The 27,437-nt window shown below is 42.5% G+C and overlaps 1 protein-coding gene across 3 annotated transcripts in view; it reads left to right on the top strand.

The window, feature by feature from the left end:
- The first annotated feature begins 11,897 nt into the window (after positions 1-11,897).
- LOC115416477 (cytosolic phospholipase A2 zeta-like) overlaps positions 11,898-27,437 on the top strand; it is a 43,091-nt gene continuing 27,551 nt past the window's right edge. Inside the window, exons 1-8 of one of the 3 annotated variants that reach the window (XM_030130252.1) lie at positions 11,898-12,131; positions 16,379-16,403; positions 19,537-19,606; positions 19,850-19,986; positions 20,496-20,624; positions 20,716-20,756; positions 22,789-22,831; positions 23,217-23,271. In XM_030130252.1, coding sequence (XP_029986112.1) covers positions 12,076-12,131; positions 16,379-16,403; positions 19,537-19,606; positions 19,850-19,986; positions 20,496-20,624; positions 20,716-20,756; positions 22,789-22,831; positions 23,217-23,271 — 556 coding nt within the window. In that variant the 5' untranslated portion in view covers positions 11,898-12,075. Of the gene's footprint in view, positions 12,132-16,378; positions 16,404-18,953; positions 19,083-19,536; positions 19,607-19,849; positions 19,987-20,495; positions 20,625-20,715; positions 20,757-22,788; positions 22,832-23,216; positions 23,272-27,437 lie in introns of those variants that run through there. The other 2 variants (XM_030130253.1, XM_030130254.1) reach the window with 2 other exon arrangements.

The raw sequence follows: 27,437 nt of genomic DNA, 5'->3' as shown, positions 1-27,437 counted from the left end.
TGATTAATACTCTACTCTCCACCAGATTGTATTCTACTCCATACAGAATAGCATTTTACTCTCACTAGAACAATATTTCACTCAAAATAGAATTATATTCAACACCAGACAGATTCATATTCTATTCTTTATGAAACTCTTTTCTACTCAATACAGAATTCTATGGTACACTATTCAGAAACACATTTGTTCGGAGTGACATTTGTGAAGTTTCTTTAAACTCAATAAATCACAAGCAATTTAGCAAAGTACCTAAGCACATTTATTCGTCATTGACTCTTTCTCCACCAAAGCATTTTCCAGTGAGTTGGTAGCCAGCGCCAGCCTTTTTGGTCATTTTCACTAACCTTTGAAGGCTCACTGAAAATGTTGTGTTAGGAGTATGTGAACACTGAATACATCAGAAGAAAGAACAGAACTTCAACTTTTAAACACAAACAAAATATTTTATTCTGTCTTCATTTGTTCGTGAGATATAAACATTTGAATATTGGGGTCATTCCATATAATTTCATCCAATGGTCCCCACCTGACCCTCTCAGATTTGTCTAAATTTTTACATAGTTATAGAACATTATATTTGATGGGAAATCCAAAATGTCAAGGCTTAATTGTAAATAGTTCCACAGTTCTGAGGTAGGGGCTACCCGAAAATTGCGACCAAAATTCAGACTGTAAATGTTGGTCTATTTTCAGCTTCTATAACTTCTGAACAAGAGCTAGAGGTCTGAAATTTACAGAATCCTTTCACAGAATCTATAGTCCTAAGAAATGGGAAAATATTTACTTCAAATTTATAATTGCATGTTACAGAGAATGACAAAGTGGAGATTTTATCCATGGTGAACTTGTAAACTGCTCCTTTTGTCCACTCATTCCACACAAACTAATCCTCATATTCACTGTAAATGTTCTGTGCTCTATCTGTTCTACTGAGGGAATGGATCTGTGGAAAATGAAGGTCCTATGTTCTGTTCTGGATGAGATCTGAACAGATGAACAGCACAAATATCTGTCCCACCTTCAGATTCACAGGTCAGTATCAGCATGTGGGATAGGTAGGATCACAAAGTAAAAGACACCATGTGAAAGGACAGGAAGGGACCCAAATTTGGACACCAAGCACAACTGGCTTCTATAAGTCCCGTATTTTAGCCATAAATGGCCAAAATATTTTATTATAAAATATTTTAGCCTAAAATAACGAAAACGTCCATATTGAATTTGAACATTAACATAGAAGGATTGTCATTGACAGTGCGCTCAATGTTGGCTGAGCTGGTAGGTTTTTTTTATTTACAAATTAATTTAAAATGTTTGTCTTGTCCCTAAGAAAATTGGGGAAAAAAAACGAAACTCCAATGAAAATAAGCCAGAACATTGCTCGTTATCTGTTGTTTTAATTGAAAAAGTCTTCTCTGTTGCATCTCTGCTCCTATATGTTAATTTAAAACACCTCATGATTTGCACTGGATTGGATTTGAATGTATTTTCTGCTCTTGCCTACATATGCCCATGATTTTTGTACTTTATTTTATGTATGTTCATTTGTATTACTATATTATTATCCTCGTAGAGAGTTTGTAATTTTCACAAGTTTAAAAAAAAAAAAAAAAGCCAGATTTCAACTCTTTATTCAACATTTATGGGTGGATCAAACCATGTTCGACCTAAGGGGGGGGGGTGCGCACGCGAGTGTGTGTGTGTGAAAATGAACAGAAAGTTAAAAACAAAACTAATGTCTGTAGTTTTAGGAGTGCTGGGTTTAAATTTTGAGGCACTTCAACACCCCCCAACATGGAACACAAACCCCACTGTTGAATACAATGAGTTCAATTTCAGAAAATGAGATATTTTTTAAAATCTTATTTTCTTTTGTTGAAAAAAGCTGAAGTCCAAAGGAAAAGCTGTTCTCTCTCTCTCTTTCTTTTTCATGTGTGTGCTCATCCTGGTGACGTCACTCTACACAGGTGACCCTAATCAACTCTTTTAATTGGTCTGTCATAACAGACATATACGCAATGCATTGAATGAAAAGAGGAAAATTTCCCCCAGAGGTAAAGCAGTATGGAATTCAACTTTTTCTAAAATTGAGTGTTCAAAAGCATGGACATTACCGTATAAATACTGTATTACAAACAAAATTAGAATTTTACATCTCAAAATTTTACGTACATATATCCCTCCAACACTATTTTGTGTCGATTTTATGATATGGAAGAAATATGCAACTTTTGTCAATCTGAATCTGAAACTACTTTACACTTATTCTTTTTATGTGAACATTCTTCTAATTTTTGGTCCAAAATTGAAAATTATATCATATGTAAAAGTAACAATAAAATAAATATAACATCCCAAAATGTAATTACCTCTTTTAAACATGATACTTACCATCTAGGATTTACTGTAAATTTATTCATATTATTTGGAAAATTTCAGATACATAAAAACAAATATACTAAAACACCCAAATTTTAAAATCTTCCTGTTAGAATTTGAAAATTATATTAAATCTTTAGAATTCATTTATAATAAAAAAAGCAGTAACACCTTGACTATTTATAAACATTTTTTAAATAGTGACTGAACTCTCTTGCATTTATTTATTTATATTTGTCAGATGTATTATTGGATCCGCTGGCGAAGGAGGAAACCGGACCGACTCGGCAGGCCCAAACGTGTTGTGAGGGTCTGTTGGGAACGTCTGGCAGAACCCGATGTCAGTGTGGTCTTCAACTCCCACCTCCGGGAGAGCTTCTCCCAGATCCCGGGGGAGGCTGGGGACATTGAGTCCGAGTGGACCATGTTCTCCACCTCCATTGTCGAAGCGGCTGCTCGGAGCTGTGGTCGCAAGGTCTCCGGTGCCTGTCGTGGTGGCAATCCCCGAACCCGGTGGTGGACCCTGGAAGTAAGGGATGCCGTCAAGCTGAAGAAGGAGTCTTATCGGGCCTTGTTGGCCCGTGGGACTCCCGAGGCAGCTGATGGGTACCGGAAGGCCAAGCGTGCTGCAGCTCAGGCGGTTGTGGAGGCAAAAACTCGGGTCTGGATGGAGTTTGGGGAGGCCATGGAGGAGGACTATCGGTTGGCCTCGAGGAAATTCTGGCAAACCATCCGGCGCCTCAGGAGGGGAAAGCAGTGCGCCACCAACACTGTTTACAGTGGAAGTGGGGAGCTGCTGACCTCGACTGGGGATGTTGTCGGGCGGTGGAAGGAATACTTCGAGGATCTCCTCAATCCCACTGCCACGTCTTCCACAGAGGAAGCAGAGGCTGAGGTCTCAGAGGTGGACTCGTCCATCACCCAAGCTGAAGTCACCGAGGTGGTTGGCAAGCTCCTCGGTGGCAGGGCACCGGGGGTGGATGAGATTCGCCCTGAGTACCTTAAGTCTCTGGATGTGCAGGGACTGTCTTGGTTGACTCGTCTCTGTAACATTGCGTGGCAGTCGGGGACAGTACCTCTGGATTGGCAGACCGGGGTGGTGGTTCCCCTTTTTAAGAAAGGGGACCGGAGGATGTGCTCCAACTATACGGGGATCACACTCCTCAGCCTCCCGGGGAAAGTCTATTCCAGGTACTGGAGAGGAGGATCCGACCGATAGTCGAACCTCGGATCCAGGAAGAACAATGCGGTTTTCATCCTGGTCGTGGAACGCTGGACCAGCTCTATACTCTCCATCGGGTGCTCGAGGGTTCGTGGGAGTTCGCCCAACCAGTCCACATGTGTTTTGTGGATCTGGAGAAGACGTTCAACCGTGTCCCTCGTGGTATCCTGTGGGGGGTGCTTCGGGAGTATGGGGTCCGGGGCCCTTTGCTAAGGGCAGTCCGGTCCTTGTATGACCGAAGCAGGAGCCTGGTTCGCATTGCCGGCAGTAAGTCAGACCTGTTCCAGGTGCACGTTGGACTCCTGCAGGGCTGCCCTTTGTCACCGGTTCTGTTCGTAATTTTTATGGACAGAATTTCTAGGCGCAGCCAAGGGCCGGAGGGGGTCCGGTTTGGGGACCACAGGATTTCATCTCTGCTTTTTGCAGATGATGTTGTCCTGTTGGCCTCATCGAACTTGGACCTTCAGCGTGCCCTGGGGCGGTTTGCAGCCGAGTGTGAAGCGAGCGGGATGAGGATCAGCACCTCCAAATCCGAGGCCATGGTTCTCGACCGGAAAAAGGTGGTTTGCCCCCTCCGGGTCGGTGGGGAGTCTTTGCCCCAAGTGGAGGAGTTTAAGTATTTCGGAGTCTTGTTCACGAGTGAGGGAAGGATGGAGCGTGAGATTGACAGACAGATCGGTGCAGCGTCTGCAGTGATGCAGTCGCTGTACCGGTCGGTTGTGGTAAAGAAGGAGCTGAGCCGAGAGGCGAAGCTCTCGATTTACCGGTCAATCTACGTTCCTACCCTCACCTATGGTCATGAGCTTTGGGTCATGACCGAAAGGACAAGATCCCGGATACAAGCGGTCGAAATGAGTTTCCTCCGTCGGGTGGCTGGGTGCACCCTTAGGGATAGGGTGAGGAGCTCAGTCACCAGGGAGGAGCTCGGAGTAGAGCCGCTGCTCCTCCGCGTCGAGAGGGGCCAGCTGAGGTGGCTCGGGCATCCGTTTTGGATGCCTCCTGGACACCTGGCATAGGTGTTTCCGGGCATGTCCCACCGGGAGGAGACCTCGGGGAAGACCCAGGACACGTTGGAGAGACTATGTCTCTCGGCTGGCCTGGGAACGCCTCGGGATCCCCCCGGAAGAGCTGGAGGAGGAGTCTGGGGAGAGGGAAGTCTGGGCATCCCTGCTTAGACTGTTACCCCCGCGACCCGGCCCCGGATAAGCGGAAGAGAATGGATGGATGGATGGATGGATTTATTATTTATTTATTTATTTATTTATTTTTACTATTATTAGGGGCTCGGGGCCTAGGGGCCCGAGCATCTATTGTTGTTGCTCGCACCTCGCGCCTCTTTCACATATTATTCTTCATCTTCCGGACAAGATTTCGCCGATTAATTCAGCCTAATCCGCTGGGAGTAGCCCTGCAATTAATATATCAAAATGTGCGGTTTCATCGGGAATCGTGGGCTATTACTCAAGGTAGAGATTCATTAATTTTTCACAGAGTTATGGGCAAAAAACATGCATAAAAAGTCCCATAGAAATGAATGGGGAGAGGACAAAATCAGCCACAAAAATCCACTTGTTTCTGACTGCTACTGCTTCGCCATACGTTGACCTACAGACTTCATTTAAACTTTAAAACGCAGGCATTTTTGTCGTCTCCACAGAAATGTATGTTGTTTGAGGATGAGGTTTACGGTTTTTGATAGATGGGTCTTAGAAAAGGGTCAGATTTGTCAGAAAACACCAAAACAGAGTGCGCATTCCTGGCATACCAATCTTATTAGAGTGTGGGAACGGCTGAAAATCACCTCAAAATTTGGTGGATAACTCGTCCTCCCGGCCAAACGATACATAGGAGGCCAATGATTCTTTCCAGAAATGTAGTCACAGTTCCTGGGCTTCATATGAACCTAAGTTTGAAGACCTAGCTCTTTCTACAGTGAAATGGCAGGCAGTAGAATGAAGGCTTCCCCCTCCTCTTCCCCTATTCAAATCAATACAAACAGATTGTGGTTTTCCTGATAAGTTGACTGTTTTTCCACTGCTGTAACTCTGACATTTCTCACAGTACAAGGAAGAAAAACACATCTGTGTGTTCTTGAGCTCTTCGTGCCAGTCATGATCATTTTAGTTTTCACCTATCTTTTACGGTTTTTCCGTAATGAGCAGATGTTTGGGACCTATTCCACAGCTCTTTCTGCCTTTCTCTCTGCAGTCTGAGCACACTCCAAGCACACTCCCCCTAACAGCCTGAACGTCACCGTGGCAACGACAGGTCATTAAGGGTCATTGCAGTCACAGTACATTGGTGCAGGACGCCAGGACACAATTAGAAGAAACCAAGGTTGACAGGAAATACTGACACAGCCATGGATGAGGTGGAAGGAAGACAGGAAGAAAGGATGAAAGGAAGAAAGGATGGAATGGAATGACTGAGGAGGAAACAAATGCACAGATAGAAAAAGATAGAAAACAGACAGAAAAACAGATAGAAAACAGAAAACAGACAAAAAACAGAAAAAGATAGAAAACAGAAAACACATAGAGGTAGAATTTAAGAAGGGGGGGCAGCTGTAAATACTGACTGAATGAAATGAGACTAAATTAGACTGATACTGACACCTAGTGGTCCCCTATGGTAACTCTGTCATTTTTTATCTGATCTCCACCAAACTTGACCTGGTTGATGCTAGTTCAGCCTTAAATGAAATGATACTAAATTAGACTGATGCTGCCACCTAGTGGTCCTGCATGGTAACTCGGTCATTTTTGGTCCGATCTCCACCAGACTTGACCTGGTGTATGTTAGTACTTCCCTGAATGAAATAATACTGAATCTGGCTGAGCACTTCCACCTAGTGGTCCTGCACGGTAACTCGGTCATTTTTTGTCCGATCAGCACAAAACTTGACCTGGTTGATGTTGTTCCTGCCTCGAACAAAATGACACAGCGATATTGAAGCCGATTAATAGCGCCATCTAGCGGTCCCGGAAATTTGCCTCGGCTGTGCGCCACTTGGGCCTGGACGTGGACGCGACCTTGCGATCGCGAGCGGGACCTGTTGTCGTGAACGACCTCGGAATGGAACTGACGGCGTGCCCCCCCCCCGACCCCCGAGCCCCTCTCACGATTTCCGCGTGTGGAAATTGTCTAGTTTATATATTATGCTTTGTATTTTTAAATCTATGCATTATTTTCTTGAACTTACATATTCAAATGCTTTTTCCATTTTGACATCTTGTTTGTTTAAAATTTTGTACTGTATACTCAAATGTTGTTAATAAAGTTGAAAAAAAAATTATTTTAATTGGTCGGAACCAGCTGTGCGGGAAAGCAGGCAGATTTGACCAACGAATGACGAACATTTGAGTTTAATGAAGAGGAGAAGAAGAAGAGAAAAGTTCAGTGTGTTTTTAAAGCCGTTACTCTGCCGGAAAACACGAGAAGAAGAAAAGGTCCAGTTTGACCGAACAAACCGAACTCCGGCCGCTTGAAAACCAGCGCGAGGAGCCGCAGATGAAGGTCCAAAGTGTTCCCAGACGAGCATTTGAACCAACATGAATGTGTGGATACAGGCCGCACCAGTGCTTCTGTTTGGACCAGGAGGATGAACTGTGTGGTCCAGACAGAGCAGGGCGTGTCTGAGTCTGAGCTGCTTTGGCTTTATTCAGGTGATGGTTCTGATGGCACTGTGGTCCCCACACCGGGCCCGTGCGCATGCGTGTGCGCAACGCTGCTTTAGTGAGTCCAGTTTAGTTCAACACTGGTTGTTGTTGTTGTTGTTTTTCAGGCCAGTGTTTGTGTTTGTGCAGTCTGACAGTGTGTAGTTTGTGTTCCTGTGTGTAGTTTGAGCACATCTTAGATGGACAAACAACACAACTGTGTTTACACATTTATTTAAACTGGGACAGGACTGAGGACATTTCCTTCTGTTTCTAAACATACGGCCTACCTAGAGTAATCTGGTTACTGGAGTAATCTGATAATAACTAATCCAGGGGTGTCAAACATACAGCCATGAAATGGAAAGAGTAGGACACAACTGCACATGTGCAAAGACACAACTACACATGTGCAAAGACACAACTGCACATGTGCAAAGACACGGCTGAACACCTAAACTGACAGAACGAACAAGGAGAGACTGATCAGAGATGGAGTAATCTGATAATAACTGGAGTAATCCAGTAACTGGAGAAGTCCCGTAACTGGAGTAATCTGATAATAACTAGAGTAATCTGATATATATATAGACTGACTGGAGGACTGAACCTGCCAAATTTAAAAATATATACAGAAATATAAAAATAGCTTGATAAGTTCATTTCTGTACCATTTATTTATGTATTTTGTCCTTATTTATGTATTTCCTTATTTAATTTTTATCCCTGCATTTATTTCTGCGTTGCTTTCTATTTACATTCTCCCCTTTTTACATTTTCTTCCTCTGTTTATTTCTGCTCCTTTTTCTATTTCTTTATGCATTTATGCCTCATTAGGCAAATGAGGGGGGCGGTCTTTAAAGGGGTGTCCTTAGGTCAGCTCTTCTCCTATTGGTCAGTGTGTATTTGGCTGCTGTGCTGTCACTGTTGAACTGGACCAGCTGGTCCAGACCCTGGTCCAGGACCAGCTGGACCAGCAACCTTTCACACGTTTATTTCCCTTTTAATCTACAGGCACCTTGTTTTTTAAATGGTTCTGTGTTTGGTTCTGAATGCAGTCTTAAATGCAGTCATTTGAGTCAGTGTGTGTGACTTTAGGTTGAACCTGGACTAAATCTGTAAAACAATAGAAATGAAACACAACCATCCATCGCACTGTAAGTCAGACCTGATTGAGTTTAAGGAATGAGAAGTTGAAAACACATGTTCTACCATTTTTAAATACAAACTAAGGATCTGTAATGATGGTTAACTTCATTTCAAATGTATGTAAAGGCAGGTGATAGTGAAATTAATAGAAGTTCAGTCTGTTTTTTATTTAATTTTTTTAATTAGATATGTTAGAAGGGTTTTGTACTTTTATTTAGACATGTTCTAATGCTGACTGATGCCTTTGATCATCTGAGGATCTTTCAGAACTGGATCGGTTCTCCTTTTTGCTGGTTTTGTTCCTTGAATCGGTACAGTTTGTACTCAGGTCTGTTTTATTCCGCTTGTACTCAGGTCTGTTTTAAACACTCACGGCCCAGAGTTCCAGCACGTCAGTCTGATTGATGTCGTTCATATTCTGTACATCTGCCTCAGGGTCTGCACATGTCAGAAGGATGGATGGATGAACGCAGGAGAAAGAAGCTCCCACACTGTCAAATGAAACATGTTTCAACTTAGAAATGTAAGTGAAAAGGTTCTGTCAAATGAACCAACACAGCTGGTTCTGCTGATATACATCATGTCGTCTCACTTAAATATCCCTTTGTCTTGGTTTTTTGGACACAGATTTGTTGCTTGAACTGTGAGGGTAGTTGTTTGAACGCTAAGAAAAGGAGTTCTAGTCTTTCAGAACCTCATGTGTTCCCCTCAGATCAGCAGGTGCCGTTAACCTCAGTGGCCTCCGGCTCTGGTTCATCCGTTAACATTCAGACCAAACCGGTTTGAGGTGGACGCTGGTTAAAGGTGGTTCTGTTGAAACCACGCAGGACTTTGAAGACTTCGAACTCAGACCAGTTCAGTCCCATCCAGACCCATGCACTCAGACACAAAGGTCTGAACACTGGAACTGTCTGAGAACCGTCTGTTTGGAAAACAGTGAAACACCTGCCGGTTTCAGATAGGATTGGTTCTGTTCTACATGTGATCATGTGTTCTAAAGAGGGTCCATCACAGTCTGTCTTTGAATCTGGACTTCACAGGTGTTTTCTGTCAGACTGCAATGGAAGCTCAGTTTCCCCTAAAATGACTCCACTTAAATGCTCAAATCTGTTCGGTTGTGTTGACATTTCATTGACTCAAGGTGTTCGAACACGTTCATCTCACAGACGAGTTCGTTCAGAATCAGTTTTATCCCGAATCATCAGCAGGGTTCTCACCAGGACTTTTTCACAGCGTAGGGGCACCGTGTACGTGGCACTGCTACACTGTGTCCTGCATGTGGAGGGGCACGTTCTGAGGAATGAAGCCAAGTTTTTGTCTTTGTTACAATAATGATTAAAAGCAAAAACTGTCGTTTTTGTGGGGTTTTTTTGGTAATTACTGCATACGGAAACTTGACACAAACTGATACTCAGAGACACGGAGTGGCACTCGCACTACACACACACACACACACACACACACACACACACACACACACACACACACACAGGCTAAAGTTTAGATCTAATTTTCCATTATCATTATGCTGGACGATCACACACACACACAGAAACACCGCTACGCTGGTTGAAAGACAGCGTTGCAGGTCAAATCTCAGTGTTGGGCCCCGACGTTCAATGACACTAGCGAGAACCCTGATCAGACTGGATGTTGTTCACTTCTCCTCCATTCCCGTGTCTGTGTTTGTTCATTCCATCTCTGCTCAGTGCATTTGTCCGTAGACGCTCAGCGTCCATGCACTTCAATGGGACTGAGTGGAACTGCTGGAAAACCACTACAAACTGGACCAGCACTGGACACATGACACCCTGTCGTCCCGCCCCCGGACGCTTGACGTCTCCGGGGGCGAACGGAGCCGCGGGCGGAGCTCGGCCGGGCCGGACTCTGAGCTTCCGCGCGCCGATCGGAGGACAGGTCCGAAGGCCGAATGCGGTTTGATTGACAGCTGTTTTCAGATCTGCTCCTTCACTGACACAGTTCAGTTTAATACGTCACACATTCTGCTGTGGAATCACAGAAACCAAATGAACTGTTCATTTACTGACCTGGAAGAAAACACAAGCACTGGACTAACTGGTACACTGGACTGAAGGGACACGTTTACCTGTTTACTGTGGACGATAAGGTCACTGAGCATTTTCTGAAAAAGGAACGGAGGACAAACATGCTTAAATGCTTACATGCTTAAACAGAAGGAGCTGGCCCGTCTACAGTTTGTCCAGAACTCTGCTGCCAGGCTCCTGACCCGCACAAACAGGAGAACCCACATCACTCCCATTCTTAAATCTCTCCACTGGCTCCTGTTCTATATCGTCTTCATTTCAAAATTCTTGTGCTAACTTTCCGGGCCCTACATGTCCAGGCCCCTGCATACATTGCTTCCCTGATCCAGCCCTACAGCTCGACTCGTAGCTTGAGGTCTTCAGGACAGCACCTGCTGATGGTTCCACACACCTGCTGATGGTTCCACACACCTGCTGATGGTTCCACACACCTGCTGATGGTTCCACACACCTGTTTTAGCACACGCGGTGACAGGTCTGTTAAAGCTGTGGACCACGTCTATGGAATGACCTGCCTCTACACCTACGGTCCATGGACTCTGTACAGAGCTTTAAGAAACACCTCCAAACCCTCCTGTTCAAAAAGGCTTTTTAGTCTCCCACCTGACCCAGGACCACCACAGACTGACTACACTCTATGTATTCATCATAACGTACTCCATGTGCCCCCCCCACCCCCAGTCTCTCTATATCTCTATCGCTCTCTCTTTTCTCCTCCTTTACTCTCTCTCTCTCTCTTTAACCCCAACTGGTCAAGGCAGACGTCCATCCTTCAGGAGTCTGGGTCTGCTCCAGGTTTCTGCTGTTAAAGGGAAGTTTTTCCTTCCACTGTCACCAATCACAAGTGTTTGCTCCTGAAGGATTCTGTTGGGTCTGGAAACTGAATTTGATTCTGATTTGAATTGATAAAGCACTTTGTGACTCTGTGAAAAGTGCTCTATAAATAAAATTTACTTTACTTACTTTACAAATTTATGTTGAAAGAACTGGACTGTTTTTTTATGTAAGCGACACTGAGCTTCAGCTGTGTGAAAGACGAACAGCTGATACTGATGTACTTTCATAAACGTCTGGATTTGACAGATCAGATCCTGGAGCCAAAACACATGAATGAAGGATTCCACAACATGTTTGGATCTGCACCGTTTCAGTTCCCTCCCCTGAAACACCCACAGCGTATGGAACCATGAGAACAGAGATGGACACGCCCACACCTGAACCATGAGAACAGAGATGGACACGCCCACACCTGAACCAGGAGAACAGAGATGGACACGCCCACACCTGAACCAGGAGAACAGAGATGGACACACCCACACCTGAACCAGGAGAACAGAGATGGACACGCCCACACCTGAACCCAGAACAGAGATGGACACGCCCACACCTGAAGCAGGAGAACACGCAGAAGAACAGGTGGTGAACAGTCAAAGAACCAAAGACAGTTGGAGAACAGTCGAAGAACCGTTGAACAGTTGGAGAACAGTTGAAGAACAGTTGGAGAACCGAAGACAGTTGCAGAACAGTCGGAGAACAGTTTCAGAACCGAAGACAGTTGGAGAACAGTGTGATTTCATGTAAAGTGAGCTGAAGGAACAGGATGTTTGTGGTTAATTCCCTTCGTTCTTTCTTTTCTTCTTCTGGACCATCAACAAGGTACCGTCTCCATTCAACTACTGTTTGATTCTGTTAACCAGAACACTTCCCTTTTGTTCTGAGGAGAACATCCATCAGGCTTCAGAACCAAAAACAGAACCTTCAGAACTAAATACAGAACCAAACACAGAACCTTCAGAACCAAACACAGAAGTTTCAGAACCAAATACAGAACCTTCAGAACCAAACACAGAACCAAACACAGAACCTTCAGAACCAAACACAGAACCAAACACGGAACCAAACACAGAAGCTTCAGAACCAAACACAGAACTTTTAGAACCAAACACAGAACTTTTAGAACCAAACACAGAACCAAACACAGAACCTTCAGAACCAAACACAGAAGTAAGTAAGTAAGTAAATGTTATTTATAGAGCACTTTTCACAGACAGTCACAAAGTGCTTTATCTAATCAAAATCAAATCAAATCAAATTTACAGAAACCCAACAGGATCCTCCAGGAGCAAACACTTGTGAACCTTCAGAACCAAACACAGAACCAAACACAGAACCTTCATTCTTCATGTATGTATTGGTGGAACAGAAGCAGGATGGATCAGCACCATACTCCAGATTGAACCTGTACAAATAAAACATGTGATATGGAGGAGAGAATCTGGGAAGAAAAACTGGGGAATCCAAAAGAAGAGAAGATTTGTTTTTCAGCTCAGTTCAGTTCAAATAGAACTTGTCCATTTGTGACATGAAAATATAGCATTAATTGTGCTGAAATGGTTCATTTTGGAGCTGAAAACATAGTTCATATGAGCATCAACATGTTGAACAGAACTGAAATCCTGTCCATTTGAACAACTGTCATTTACCAACACAAAGTTCCTTTGGATTCACTGAGACTGATTTAATATGAACACAGACACAGAAGAGCTCTGAGCACATTTGAGCTGATATATTTTTGTGAAATTTTACTTTTTTTACACAAAAAAAAGACAAAAATTTGTGTTTTTCATTATTTATAGGTTGTTATGATTGTATTTTACTAATTTGACCCACTTCAGATTGAACTGACCTGAAATAATTTTCACATCCTTGAATGTTCATATCTTCATTATAATTTTTGAATTTCATCAATTCATCCACAGGGCCGGATCAGACCCTTTGGTGGGCCGAATTTGGGCCCCGGGACACATGTTTGACAGCTGTGATGTATAAGAACAACATGCACATGCATCATGATGTTTTCATAATTTTTTTTTTATTTTATTTTAGAGATGAATGAACTTTGTAGACATTTAGTCACTAATTAATTCCAAGATGTGTGGAACTGTGTTCTATAGATATGTGGCTGTTCCACACATTAGACCCACAGTTCCACACATTAGACCCACAGTTCCACACATTAGACCCACAGTTCCGTACATTAGACCCACAGTTCCACGCATTAGACCCACAGTTCCGTACATTAGACCCACAGTTCCGTACATTAGACCCACAGTTCCACACATTAGACCCACAGTTCCACACATTAGACCCACAGTTCCACACATTAGACCCACAGTTCCACACATTAGACCCACAGTTCCACACATTAGACCCACAGTTCCGTACATTAGACCCACAGTTCCACACATTAGACCCACAGTTCCACACATTAGACCCACAGTTCCACACATTAGACCCACAGTTCCGTACATTAGACCCACAGTTCCACGCATTAGACCCACAGTTCCGTACATTAGACCCACAGTTCCACACATTAGACCCACAGTTCCACACATTAGACCCACAGTTCCACGCATTAGACCCACAGTTCCGTACATTAGACCCACAGTTCCGTACATTAGACCCACAGTTCCGTACATTAGACCCACAGTTCCACACATTAGACCCACAGTTCCACACATTAGACCCACAGTTCCGTACATTAGACCCACAGTTCCACACATTAGACCCACAGTTCCACACATTAGACCCACAGTTCCACACATTAGACCCACAGTTCCACACATTAGACCCACAGTTCCGTACATTAGACCCACAGTTCCGTACATTAGACCCACAGTTCCACACATTAGACCCACAGTTCCACACATTAGACCCACAGTTCCGTACATTAGACCCACAGTTCCACACATTAGACCCACAGTTCCACACATTAGACCCACAGTTCCACACATTAGACCCACAGTTCCGTACATTAGACCCACAGTTCCACACATTAGACCCACAGTTCCACACATTAGACCCACAGTTCCACGCATTAGACCCACAGTTCCACACATCAGACCCACAGTTCCACACATCAGACCCACAGTTCCACGCATTAGACCCACAGTTCCACGCATTAGACCCACAGTTCCACGCATTAGACCCACCAGTTCCATGCATTAGACTCACAGTTCCACGCATTAGACCCACAGTTCCACACATTAGACCCACAGTTCCACACATTAGACCCACAGTTCCGTACATTAGACCCACAGTTCCACGCATTAGACCCACAGTTCCACGCATTAGACCCACAGTTCCACGCATTAGACCCACAGTTCCACGCATTAGACCCACAGTTCCGTACATTAGACCCACAGTTCCACACATTAGACCCACAGTTCCACACATTAGACCCACAGTTCCGTACATTAGACCCACAGTTCCACACATTAGACCCACAGTTCCACACATTAGACCCACAGTTCCGTGCATTAGACCCACAGTTCCACACATTAGACCCACAGTTCCACACATTAGACCCACAGTTCCGTGCATTAGACCCACAGTTCCGTGCATTAGACCCACAGTTCCACGCATTAGACCCACAGTTCCACACATTAGACCCACAGTTCCACACATTAGACCCACAGTTCCGTACATTAGACCCACAGTTCCACACATTAGACCCACAGTTCCACACATTAGACCCACAGTTCCGTACATTAGACCCACAGTTCCACACATTAGACCCACAGTTCCACACATTAGACCCACAGTTCCACACATTAGACCCACAGTTCCGTACATTAGACCCACAGTTCCACACATTAGACCCACAGTTCCACACATTAGACCCACAGTTCCACACATTAGACCCACAGTTCCGTACATTAGACCCACAGTTCCACACATTAGACCCACAGTTCCACACATTAGACCCACAGTTCCACACATTAGACCCACAGTTCCACACATTAGACCCACAGTTCCGTACATTAGACCCACAGTTCCACACATTAGACCCACAGTTCCACACATTAGACCCACAGTTCCGTACATTAGACCCACAGTTCCGTACATTAGACCCACAGTTCCACACATTAGACCCACAGTTCCACGCATTAGACCCACAGTTCCACGCATTAGACCCACAGTTCCACACATTAGACCCACAGTTCCACACATTAGACCCACAGTTCCACACATTAGACCCACAGTTCCACACATTAGACCCACAGTTCCGTACATTAGACCCACAGTTCCACACATTAGACCCACAGTTCCACACATTAGACCCACAGTTCCACACATTAGACCCACAGTTCCGTACATTAGACCCACAGTTCCGTACATTAGACCCACAGTTCCACACATTAGACCCACAGTTCCACACATTAGACCCACAGTTCCACACATTAGGCCCACAGTTCCGTACATTAGACCCACAGTTCCACACATTAGACCCACAGTTCCGTACATTAGACCCACAGTTCCACACATTAGACCCACAGTTCCACACATTAGACCCACAGTTCCACGCATTAGACCCACAGTTCCACGCATTAGACCCACAGTTCCACGCATTAGACCCACAGTTCCACACATTAGACCCACAGTTCCATGCATTAGACCCACCAGTTCCACACATTAGACCCACAGTTCCACACATTAGACCCACAGTTCCACACATTAGACCCACAGTTCCACACATTAGACCCACAGTTCCACACATTAGACCCACAGTTCCACGCATTAGACCCACCAGTTCCACACATTAGACCCACAGTTCCACACATTAGACCCACAGTTCCACACATTAGACCCACAGTTCCGTGCATTAGACCCACAGTTCCGTGCATTAGACCCACAGTTCCACACATTAGACCCACAGTTCCACACATTAGACCCACAGTTCCACACATTAGACCCACAGTTCCACACATTAGACCCACAGTTCCGTGCATTAGACTCACACACTGAACAGTAAATCCGTGCCTCGGCTGTTTGTCCATAAAATGTTGGAACAAACCCAGAGCCTTTTTGGGATTAAAGTGTGTTGTGTTTTTCTCTTTCAGTGACAGTGGAGTTGATCATCCCTCGGTAAGTCTTCATCATTTATCTAACTCAGGGTTCTGAAACTCCTGTTCTTTCAGGTTCCACATTCAGTCTGATCTGATCTGCAGTGGACTGAACCAGTAAAAGAAGAACAGAAGAACCTATGAATAATGACAACTCCAAATTTTTGTCTTTGTTTTAGTGTAAAAAAACCCATTAAATGATGAAAATACTTTTATAAACTATCCAAACAAAAAGATGTGAATAACCTGAAAAAACTGAAAATTCTTCATAAAATCAGTGTAATTTTCTCAGTCTTCTTCCTCCACTTCTCATTAGTCCATGTGCATTCTGGATCAGATCTCCAAAGACACTAAACACTGAGGAACAGGAAGAAAAGAGTTCAAACTGGACTGAATTTAATACAGACATTTCAGGTTGGACACATTTGTTCAGGTTAGTCACATTTTATTGGTACAGGAGAGTTTGGAAATGGAAAGAGTTTCAGAATTTAATGTGATTTTTTGCACTAAAACAAAGACATAAATTTGCAGTTGTCATTATTTACAGACATAATGTAATATTTTTTCCATCAAACCCAGTAGTAAATCTGCAGTCATTCTTTTTTGTGGGTTCTTCTGCTGTTATTATTGGACTGTAGATCAGATTGGTCTGGATGTGGAACCGACACTAAAATGAGTTCCACAGCCTGGACGGTGGAATTTATACACTTTGGAAATTCATCCCAGGGGTCGGACTGGAACCTGATTTAGTTTGTGAAACAATAACAGAGGTTTAACGAGAGCTTTCAAGACTTTAATTCACGTCTTCTTTTCAGCTTAGTTTATGGTTTCACTTGAGTTCATTTCTACGGAGCCCGTTTGGTGACATGTGAGGAAAAAAGAAAATGCGTGGCCCATGCATTAGTAACTCATGACCATGAGTTACTTATCACATAGCAGGAAGACGGCGTTTCAGAAGTGTGTGGAAAGTGCAGATGTCAAACTAACACTGTGAAGTCAGTGGTGTTGAAAGGAAAAGGAAAACCACAGTTATGGGACACACTGAAAACACAGGTGTCAAACATGCGGCCCGGGGGCCAAATCCAGCCCACCAAAGGGTCCAGTCCGGTCCCCCAAAGGGTCCAGTCCGGCCCTGTGGATGAATTAGTGAACTGCATAAATTCCACTCAGATCTGTCCAGTCCTGTTAGTTCAGTTCCACATTCAGACCAGTTCCGTCTGCAGTGGACAGGACCAGTCAAATACTATCAGAAGAACAGAAATAATGACAACTGACAATGTTTCTGTTTGGAAATGGAAATATTTTCATGGAATTACACTAAAACTAAGGAGAAGTTTGCAAAAAAAAATATGAACAACCTGAAATGTCTGAACAGAAGTCAGTCCAATTGGACCAATATTCTGTCTGTTCTTAAATGTTGTGTGTGTTTGTAGATCCACTGTGATCTGTACGTTCTAATGAACATGTGGAAATGATAAACTGAGGCAGAATAGTGTTCAAATTACACTGATTTGTTCAGTTTGGTCATGTTATTCACATCTTTTGAAAGGACAGTTTGTAGATGGAAACCTGTTCAGAATGTAAATGTACTTTTTTCGCTCTAAAACAGATAAGTTTGGAGTTGACATTATTTCTATATTATTCTGTTGTTATTTAACTGGTTGGGTCCACTGCAGATCAGACTGAACTGAATGTGGAACTGAACTAACAGGAGTTTGACAGCCCTGCTCTAAAAACATCATGTATGGGTCGTAGTGTCATTCTGTTTGGTGTGTGTTCGCTGCAGGTAGAGACGATAAAAACACGCTTTGAGGGACATTTATGCTGTGTTCCAGTCCTCCTGTAACTCCTGGTTTTCCATCTTTCTACTGCTGTAAATGCACTGGAATGTTCAGTCAAACCTGGGACTTCCACCTGAACTTGTACTAGATCCATGTTCTCCCAGTTCTGAGTTCTGACGTCACGTAGTAATGGCGCCGGCATGGATGTGGTGTTTATGCAGATTATTTATTAAAACCAGGTATTGCTCTGACATTATTTCTCTGTAAATGTTCTGTATAATCAGCAGCTGCTCTAGTGTTAGCTAGTTTTCAGTCCAATTAGTGACAGAATAAATTCAAACCAAATCTGAATCCAAATAAACAAAGAACATCAAAGGTAGAACAGCTTCTCTGTCCTCATGCTCCATTTTTCCTCCTCTGTTTCCTCAGATAAACAAAGAACAAACACCTTTAGGATAGAAATGACCATAAATGAACAGAATGTATGGTCCACCATGTTGGATTGTTTACATCTAACTCCCAGAATTCCTTGTGCTCAGGCAGTTTGGTGGGACTTGACAGGAACGTTACAAAGTCGTGAGTCGTGGTTTGAAGTCGTGACTTACGGACTCAAGAAACGTCCCTGAACGCAACATTACTGCAAACAGGAAGTGGCTGCATACAAGAAAACATATGACCACGTTTCTATTGGTGGAAAAGTGCATCACACGGACCAATCAGATACAGGGCCGTCTGCTGGGCGTCATCTGGTTACTGCGAAAGTTATGTAAACAGTAACATGTAACAGCAACAGGAAAGAGACATTAACAGGATTAGCACTTCCAGATTTCATATTTAGCATTTAGCGTTCCTTGTCTTCTGTCCATGCATTAATATTTCAGTCCTCACATGTCACCAAAGGAGCTCTGTGCATTTCAGAGGTGAAATATTCTGGGTTTTTTGGAGGATTTGTCTAGACTCGGTTTAGTTGGATTGACTTTTGGTGTTCAGGTTTTTTTTACTGGTGTTATGAGAAAAGCCTGGATTTAGAACCCAGCAGTGAAGTAAAAAGGAAAAGTATTAGCACTAAGTATTATTATACAGACGTAAGGGCTCATATGACACAGAACCATGAGCTTTAACTGTCAGCAGGTACTGGACAGACCTGGGCTGTTTACCAACACTTTTATTAGGTTTGGGTTTGGGCAGTTTTTCTTGAGTTTTTGTAAACAGTCATAAGTCTGTGCATTGAACTGATAAACAGGAGTCTGTGGTGTGAATAGAGGAGAAGAGAAGAGAATAGTATGGTATAGTGTAGAATAGAATCGAACAGAATAGAATAGAAGGTGTGGGTATGAGGCCACCTCTTAATTGTCAGTTTGGTTCATTAATCAGAGGGAATCCATCTCATTCTGGACTTTGAATGTGACCGTACTGAGAGCAAAGACATCCAACAATGACTATGGTGAGTAGAAGGAAGGATGAAGGAAGGATGGATGGATGTATGTTTAAATGAACCTCTTGCTTTCTTCTCCTCCTCCTCCTCCTCCTCTCCCTCCTGCTCCTCTTCCTCCTCCTCTCCCTCCTCCTCCTCCTCTTCCTCCTGCTCCTCTTTCTCTTCCTCCTCCCCCTCTTCCTCCTCGTCCTCCTCCTCTTTCTCTTCCCCCTCCTCCCCCTGCTCCTGCTCCTCCTCCTCCTCCTCCTGCAGGGACCCAGTCGGACCTCTTCGTCTCTCTCTCTCTTCCTACGGCCTCAGTTCGTCTCTATCGTACACAGACTGTTCCACACACTAACCGTCCACAGTGGAATGAAACCTTCACCTTCAGGTTCCCCATCCAAGTCAAAGTGAGTCCAGTTTAAGTTTAGTCTGAACACTGACCTGTCCCTGGAACAGGACCACATACTGGTCTGGACTGGACCGTCTAGTCCAGGGGTCTGTAACCTTTATCATCAGTCAGAGCCATGTTGCCCCCTCCCTCTTCCGCCAAAAAATAGTTTGGAGCTGCAAAAAAGAACAGAGCTTATAAACTTTTAAAAGTTTTCATCTTTTTTTTCCATTTTATCTGTTCCAACCACTGAATACAACAAACAGAAGTGCAGTGTGCAATGGATTCTGGAGTAGGATTGCTCTAAAAGTACACAGTAAAAGTAGTTCATAGTATTTGTGCTAATAGTATATGAAGTACTAATACTAAAAATACCAAATTCACGAGGTACTTTTTGGAAATCATAATTTTATTCATCATTAAATTTAGTCTTAAAGCCTATTTCAGACAAAAAACAAACACTGGGGCTGAAACCCACTCCAGCTCTGCCCACTACCGTGCCCAGTTGTCCTTTTCTTTTTTGCCCAGAATATTCTGGAGATCAGGCTGTACGATGCAGATCCTCTGTGGGATGATCTGATGTGCACAGTTCTGTTGGACATCAGCACCCTCCTCATCGGTGAGAAGCAGACCAGGACGTTCATCACAAACCCACCGGTACAACCTCCCATCAGATCCACACACAAGGTCTACCTCTGACATCTGAAACACATGTTCACGCACTTTTATTTTTATTTTTTAATTACAGACAAACGATGAACTTGTGATGGAGTTTGAGCTGTTGAAGAGGTAACGTCAACAAAAACTGTATATATACAATATATACACAATATATATACTGTCTATGTTTCCTATGGATGACATATTTATAGACGGGCAGTGTCTACGTCCACAGTACTGAGGAACCAAATATGGGCGTGTCTGTGTCCACACAGCCAATCAGATGTCCTCATTTGTCCTGTTCCAATCAGCAGTTGGACATGTTGTTGTCCCAGATCCAATTATGGACTCTGTTCCATCAGCTCATTGTCCTCTTGTGTCCACAGTACTGTGCTCATATATGGACACTACAACCACATTATGTCAGTCCACTACAGTTTAACATGGTTTGAACCTTTGATCATTTAACTAGGTACAAAAAAAAAAAAAAAGTTAGAAAGGTTGGAAAACAAATATAGAGCCAATACATTAAAATAGTGTGTAATGTCCCTTTAGGGAACTGGGATGAACGATCAGCCAATCAGACACGATATCCCGCCCTAGTTGCACTCGATTGACAGGTCACGATGCAACTACAGGATCTTGTGTGAGGCAGGGAGATCTGGAAATGGCGAAGAGAACGAAGAAAGGAAAACTGTCGTTAATGTGTTTTTAAGTTGATTGGTGGCAGTTTTAAGTGGCAGTTTCTGTCAGCTAACCAGCGACAGAGAAAGCGGACACAGAAGAAGACGTCAGGGAATCAGAAAACCCCGTCTTTCCACTTCTATTACCTCGGTCAGGTCTAAGGACAGAGTTGGGACCACTTTAAAGATTCTTATCGATTGATGGCGAGCCTCCCGGAGTGATTCAGTCGGAACCAGGATCTCCAGCTGGAACCAGGATTCCCCAGTTAGAACCAGAGATTGACTCAGAAGTGCTCCATCTGCTGGTAGGACAGTGCCAGTCGCCAGGACTGTTACACACATTCCTTTTATGAGAGCGTCAGATTTTGAACGTCGCAGGAACATTTAAAAAAAAAAGAAAGACTTAAAAGACATTGACAAACTCTAAGTGATCACAACAGACATTTCAAGGGAAGACTGACAGACTGACAAACTACGACTTGTTTATTTGAAAGGGCCCATTTTTTATTTTCTTTATTTTTCTCTTATTTTTGTGTGTTTCTATGCATTTTCTATACAACTGTATACTGACTTGTTGATACGTCAGTAAATGTTACAGATTTTTCAACTTACCTTGCCTTTTTGCATTCATTTATGGTAATAGTTTATGACACTTGGCTCCTTCCGAACCTAGACTAGAGTTACTTACCCAAGAGTGGGTTACAGTCACATGACACCGGTCCTTTGGTCACATGACACCGGCGTTGTCGGTGCCTGAAACAGTATTTTTGTCAAACGGGTCCCAGAGCGTAAACATGTCCCAGCTCCGCCCCCCTGGTGTTAGAATATGGATACTACCAACACCACTGTGTGGAAACCATGACAACCATAGGACCATATGACCAGAAGAAGAACACCAAGGATGGAACCTCCTGCACATGCTCAGTGCGTTCTTCTTTGGTTGGAACCTCCTGCACATGCTCAGTGCGTTCTTCTGTGGTTGGAACCTCCTGCACATGCTCAGTGCGTTCTTCTTTGGTTGGAACCTCCTGCACATGCTCAGTGCGTTCTTCTGTGGTTGGAACCTCCTGCACATGCTCAGTGCGTTCTTTGTCTGTGTTTGTGGACAGTTCCACATACAGGTGTGGACTACGTCTGACCCCGTTGGACCCAGTTGGACCAGTTCCACCTGGACACATATTTATGGAAACCAGACGAGTCTGGACCACAAACTGTTAGAATCCACTAAAGACCTGGAACTGGTCCACTGTCCTGGTCCTGGACCCAGATAGACCCATGTGTGATGGTTTTGTCCACTGTACTGTGTCCACAAGGGGACAGGGTACCAGTCTACAGAGGACAGAACCAGGACACTGACTGGACCTGAAGGACAGAACCAGGACAAAGGTGGTCCACCAGGACTGAGGACAGACCCTTTGTCGTAGACTGGAGCCCAGTCCTCCCTGATAGTTTCATGCCATCCTTTTTTCTTTTTGCAGTGATGAAATTAATGATGCGTACCATTCCAATGGCATCGTTGTGGTGAGTTTTCAGTCGTAAGTTTAAAACAAACACAGTGGGCATCTCAAAATAATTATTATTGAACTCATACATGGAAATTGATATTTGAAACCTTTTTTGTTGTTGTTCAGAAGGACCGATAAAGGCTGCAGTTTAGAAGAACTGGAATTTTCCGTCAGTGACTTAATGGTTCAGACTTTAAGGGGTTAAAGAACAGTCTGTTTTAGTGTAAGTCTGTGGGAGGCCTTCAGGACCATGGGATTCAACGTCCACTTTAGTTTCCTTTGGCTCCACCTTTGGTTCCATGTAGCCCAGACTGTGTCATGTGGTCTCATCTATAAACAGTAGATACAGATGAGTGTTTGCATTAACCAGAATAACAACCCTTTGTCTTTGTGTCGTCTAGACCGCCCCCATCACTGCTCTGAACGTTGGCATTGAGGAGCTGCTCAACAACTTCAGTGAGTTGATGTCCAGTTGAACAGGTTGAGTGCATGAACCCTGCTCCTACTGCGTTACCCCTTTAAAACCCCTCTGGACTGGGATTCTGATGTGTGGAATTGCAGATATTTGATGGTACACATACATACCAATCAGACACAAATAAATATGTTTTAAGCCGTGGTTTAAACTAAAGGTACTGTTTTAGTCAGTTTTGATCAATGTATTTTTGAATTCTTCTCATGAATGCATAGGTACTTATGCTGTGTTCCAGTCCTCCTGTAACTCCTGTTTTTCCATCCTTCTACTGCTGTAAATGCACTGGAATGTTCAGTCAAACCTGGGACTTCCACCTGAACTGGTACTAGATCCATGTTCTCCCAGTTCTGAGTTCTGACGTCACGTAGTAATGGCACCCCCCCATGGATGTGGTGTTTATGCAGATTATTTATTAAAACCAGGTATTGCTCTGACATTATTTCTCTGTAAATGTTCTGTATAATCAGCAGCTGCTCTAGTGTTAGTTTTCAGTCCAATGAGTGACAGAATAAATTCAAACCAAATCTGAATCCAAATAAACAAAGAACATCAAAGGTAGAACAGCTTCTCTGTCCTCATGCTCCATTTCTCCTCCTCTGTTTCCCTCAAATGACCAAAGAACAAACACCTTTAGGATAGAAATGACTATAATAGGCCATAAGGTGAACCATGAAAAGTGGCTAGAAAATTATTTTCGTTCCCGTGTCTGGGCACTACTTTTTAAATGCATTTTTGTTTAGACTGTACCCTCATGGACTTTGGGTTAAAAGTTCTTCGCAATATATCCTGCAGTTTTTTGTCACAAGCCATAAATCTATATGAATATAAAATTAAAAAACAAAAATTCTGTGATGCTAGAGTCACTTGTTTTATTTATCAACATTCATTTTAGCTACACAAAAACTCTCACAAATTGATATTTATACATATTAACATTTTAGACAAGTCTTGATGAATTATTACCATGCAATATGAATGTAGACCATGAAATCTTAGAAATTTGGGGGAAAAAGCTTCTACTGATTTCACATGTTACACATGGTGAATTTTGCCACACACAAACACATACATCAGTGTAACAGCATTGTTTGACATTTACAGTGTTTACAGTTGCAGGGTTTCTGTTCTTCTCTTAACAATGATGCATTTGTCATGTAACAATACATGTTTTTTAATAGATCTGGGTCTGGTTTTTTACACAGTACACTGTAAACTTTTATTTTTGTTCAATGGATGCTTTTTTTAGAGGATATTTATAGAGAGTATCCTCTGTCTGAGTGCAACAGTGTGGTATGGAAGCTGCACTGCACAGGACAGGAAGGCATTGGCCCGGGTGGTGAAGACAGCACAGGGGATCGTGGGAAGGCCCCTCCCACACCTGGACTCAGTGTACGACAGCCGGTTACAAAGGAGGGCTGGTCGTATAGCTGCAGACCCCACCCACCCAGGCCACAAACTGTTTGTACCTCTTCCCTCAGGAAAGAGGTACAGGAGCATCAGAACCCACACAAACGGACTGAGACACAGCTTCTTCCCCAGAGCTGTGAAATCCATCACCCCACTTCCTCACACACCCAGCCCCCCATACACAGGTCGCAGCCCAGGTTGCAGCAGGTTGTCCAGTAACCGCAGGGTCGGCGGTTCGAATCCCGCTCTGTCCTAGTCAGTCCATTGTGTTCTTGGGCAAGACACTTCACCCAGTGCCACTCACTCTGGTGTATGAATGTTTGGTGGTGGTTCATTAATTCTTTGCCTGATGATCTGCTCACAGAAGAGAAGATCTTGTAGCAGACATTGAAGGCGGCTCATTTCTGAAACACACACACACCTAGTTTCACAAAGCTGCAAGCAGCACTGTGTGTGAGAGAATGAGTTATGATCAGTAGTAGTAGTAATAGATGTAATAGCAGTAGTAGTAATAGCAGTATCAGTAATAGCAGTAGCAGTAATAATAGTAATAGCAGTAGTAGCAGTAATAATAGTAGTAATAGCAGTAGTAGTAGTAGCAGTAATAATAGTAGTAATAGCAGTAGTAGTAGTAGCAGTAATAATAGTAGTAATAGCAGTAGTAGTAGTAGCAGTAGCAGTAATAATAGTAGTAATAGCAGTAGTAGCAGTAGCAGTAATAATAGTAGTAATAGCAGTAGTAGTAGTAGCAGTAGCAGTAATAATAGTAGTAATAGCAGCAGTAGCAGTAATAATAGTAGTAATAGCAGTAGTAGTAGTAGCAGTAATAATAGTAGTAATAGCAGTAGTAGTAGTAGCAGTAGTAGTAATAATAGTAGTAATAGCAGTAGCAGTAATAATAGTAGTAATAGCAGTAGTAGTAGTAGCAGTAGCAGTAATAATAGTAGTAATAGCAGCAGTAGCAGTAATAATAGTAGTAATAGCAGTAGTAGTAGTAGCAGTAATAATAGTAGTAATAGCAGTAGTAGTAGTAGCAGTAGTAGTAATAATAGTAGTAATAGCAGTAGTAGTAGTAGCAGTAATAATAGTAGTAATAGCAGTAGCAGTAATAATAGTAGTAGCAGTAGCAGTAATAATAGTAGTAATAGCAGTAGCAGTAATAATAGTAGTAATAGCAGTAGTAGTAATAATAGTAGTAGCAGTAATAATAGTAGTAATAGCAGTAGTAGTAGTAGCAGTAGCAGTAATAATAGTAGTAATAGCAGTAGTAGTAATAATAGTAGTAGCAGTAGCAGTAATAATAGTAGTAATAGCAGTAGTAGTAGTAGCAGTAGCAGTAATAGTAGTAGTAGCAGTAGCAGTAATAATAGTAGTAATAGCAGTAGTAGTAATAATAGTAGTAATAGCAGTAGTAGTAGTAGCAGTAGCAGTAATAATAGTAGTAATAGCAGTAGTAGCAGTAGCAGTAATAATAGTAGTAATAGCAGTAGTAGTAGTAGCAGTAATAATAGTAGTAATAGCAGTAGTAGTAGTAGCAGTAGTAGTAATAATAGTAGTAATAGCAGTAGTAGTAGTAGCAGTAATAATAGTAGTAATAGCAGTAGCAGTAATAATAGTAGTAGCAGTAGCAGTAATAATAGTAGTAATAGCAGTAGCAGTAATAATAGTAGTAATAGCAGTAGTAGTAATAATAGTAGTAATAGCAGTAGCAGTAATAATAGTAGTAATAGCAGTAGTAGTAATAATAGTAGTAGCAGTAGCAGTAATAATAGTAGTAATAGCAGTAGTAGTAGTAGCAGTAGCAGTAATAATAGTAGTAATAGCAGTAGTAGTAATAATAGTAGTAGCAGTAGCAGTAATAATAGTAGTAATAGCAGTAGTAGTAGTAGCAGTAGCAGTAATAATAGTAGTAATAGCAGTAGTAGTAATAATAGTAGTAATAGCAGTAGTAGTAATAATAGTAGTAATAGCAGTAGCAGTAATAATAGTAGTAATAGCAGTAGCAGTAATAATAGTAGTAATAGCAGTAGTAGTAATAATAGTAGTAATAGCAGTAGTAGTAGTAATAGATGTAATAGCAGTAGTAGTAATAGCAGTATCAGTAATAGCAGTAGCAGTAATAATAGTAATAGCAGTAGTAGCAGTAATAATAGTAGTAATAGCAGTAGTAGTAGTAGCAGTAATAATACTAGTAATAGCAGTAGTAGTAGTAGCAGTAATAATAGTAGTAATAGCAGTAGTAGTAGTAGCAGTAGCAGTAATAATAGTAGTAATAGCAGTAGTAGCAGTAGCAGTAATAATAGTAGTAATAGCAGTAGTAGTAGTAGCAGTAGCAGTAATAATAGTAGTAATAGCAGCAGTAGCAGTAATAATAGTAGTAATAGCAGTAGTAGTAGTAGCAGTAATAATAGTAGTAATAGCAGTAGTAGTAGTAGCAGTAGTAGTAATAATAGTAGTAATAGCAGTAGTAGTAGTAGCAGTAATAATAGTAGTAATAGCAGTAGCAGTAATAATAGTAGTAATAGCAGTAGCAGTAATAATAGTAGTAATAGCAGTAGTAGTAATAATAGTAGTAATAGCAGTAGCAGTAATAATAGTAGTAATAGCAGTAGTAGTAATAATAGTAGTAGCAGTAGCAGTAATAATAGTAGTAATAGCAGTAGTAGTAGTAGCAGTAGCAGTAATAATAGTAGTAATAGCAGTAGTAGTAATAATAGTAGTAATAGCAGTAGTAGTAGTA

The sequence above is a fragment of the Sphaeramia orbicularis genome, unplaced genomic scaffold (genome assembly GCF_902148855.1).
Source record: "Sphaeramia orbicularis unplaced genomic scaffold, fSphaOr1.1, whole genome shotgun sequence".
Taxonomy (NCBI): domain Eukaryota; kingdom Metazoa; phylum Chordata; class Actinopteri; order Kurtiformes; family Apogonidae; genus Sphaeramia; species Sphaeramia orbicularis.
The sequence above is the reverse complement of the archived record's forward strand: the minus strand, read 5'-3'. Positions and strand labels throughout refer to the sequence as shown.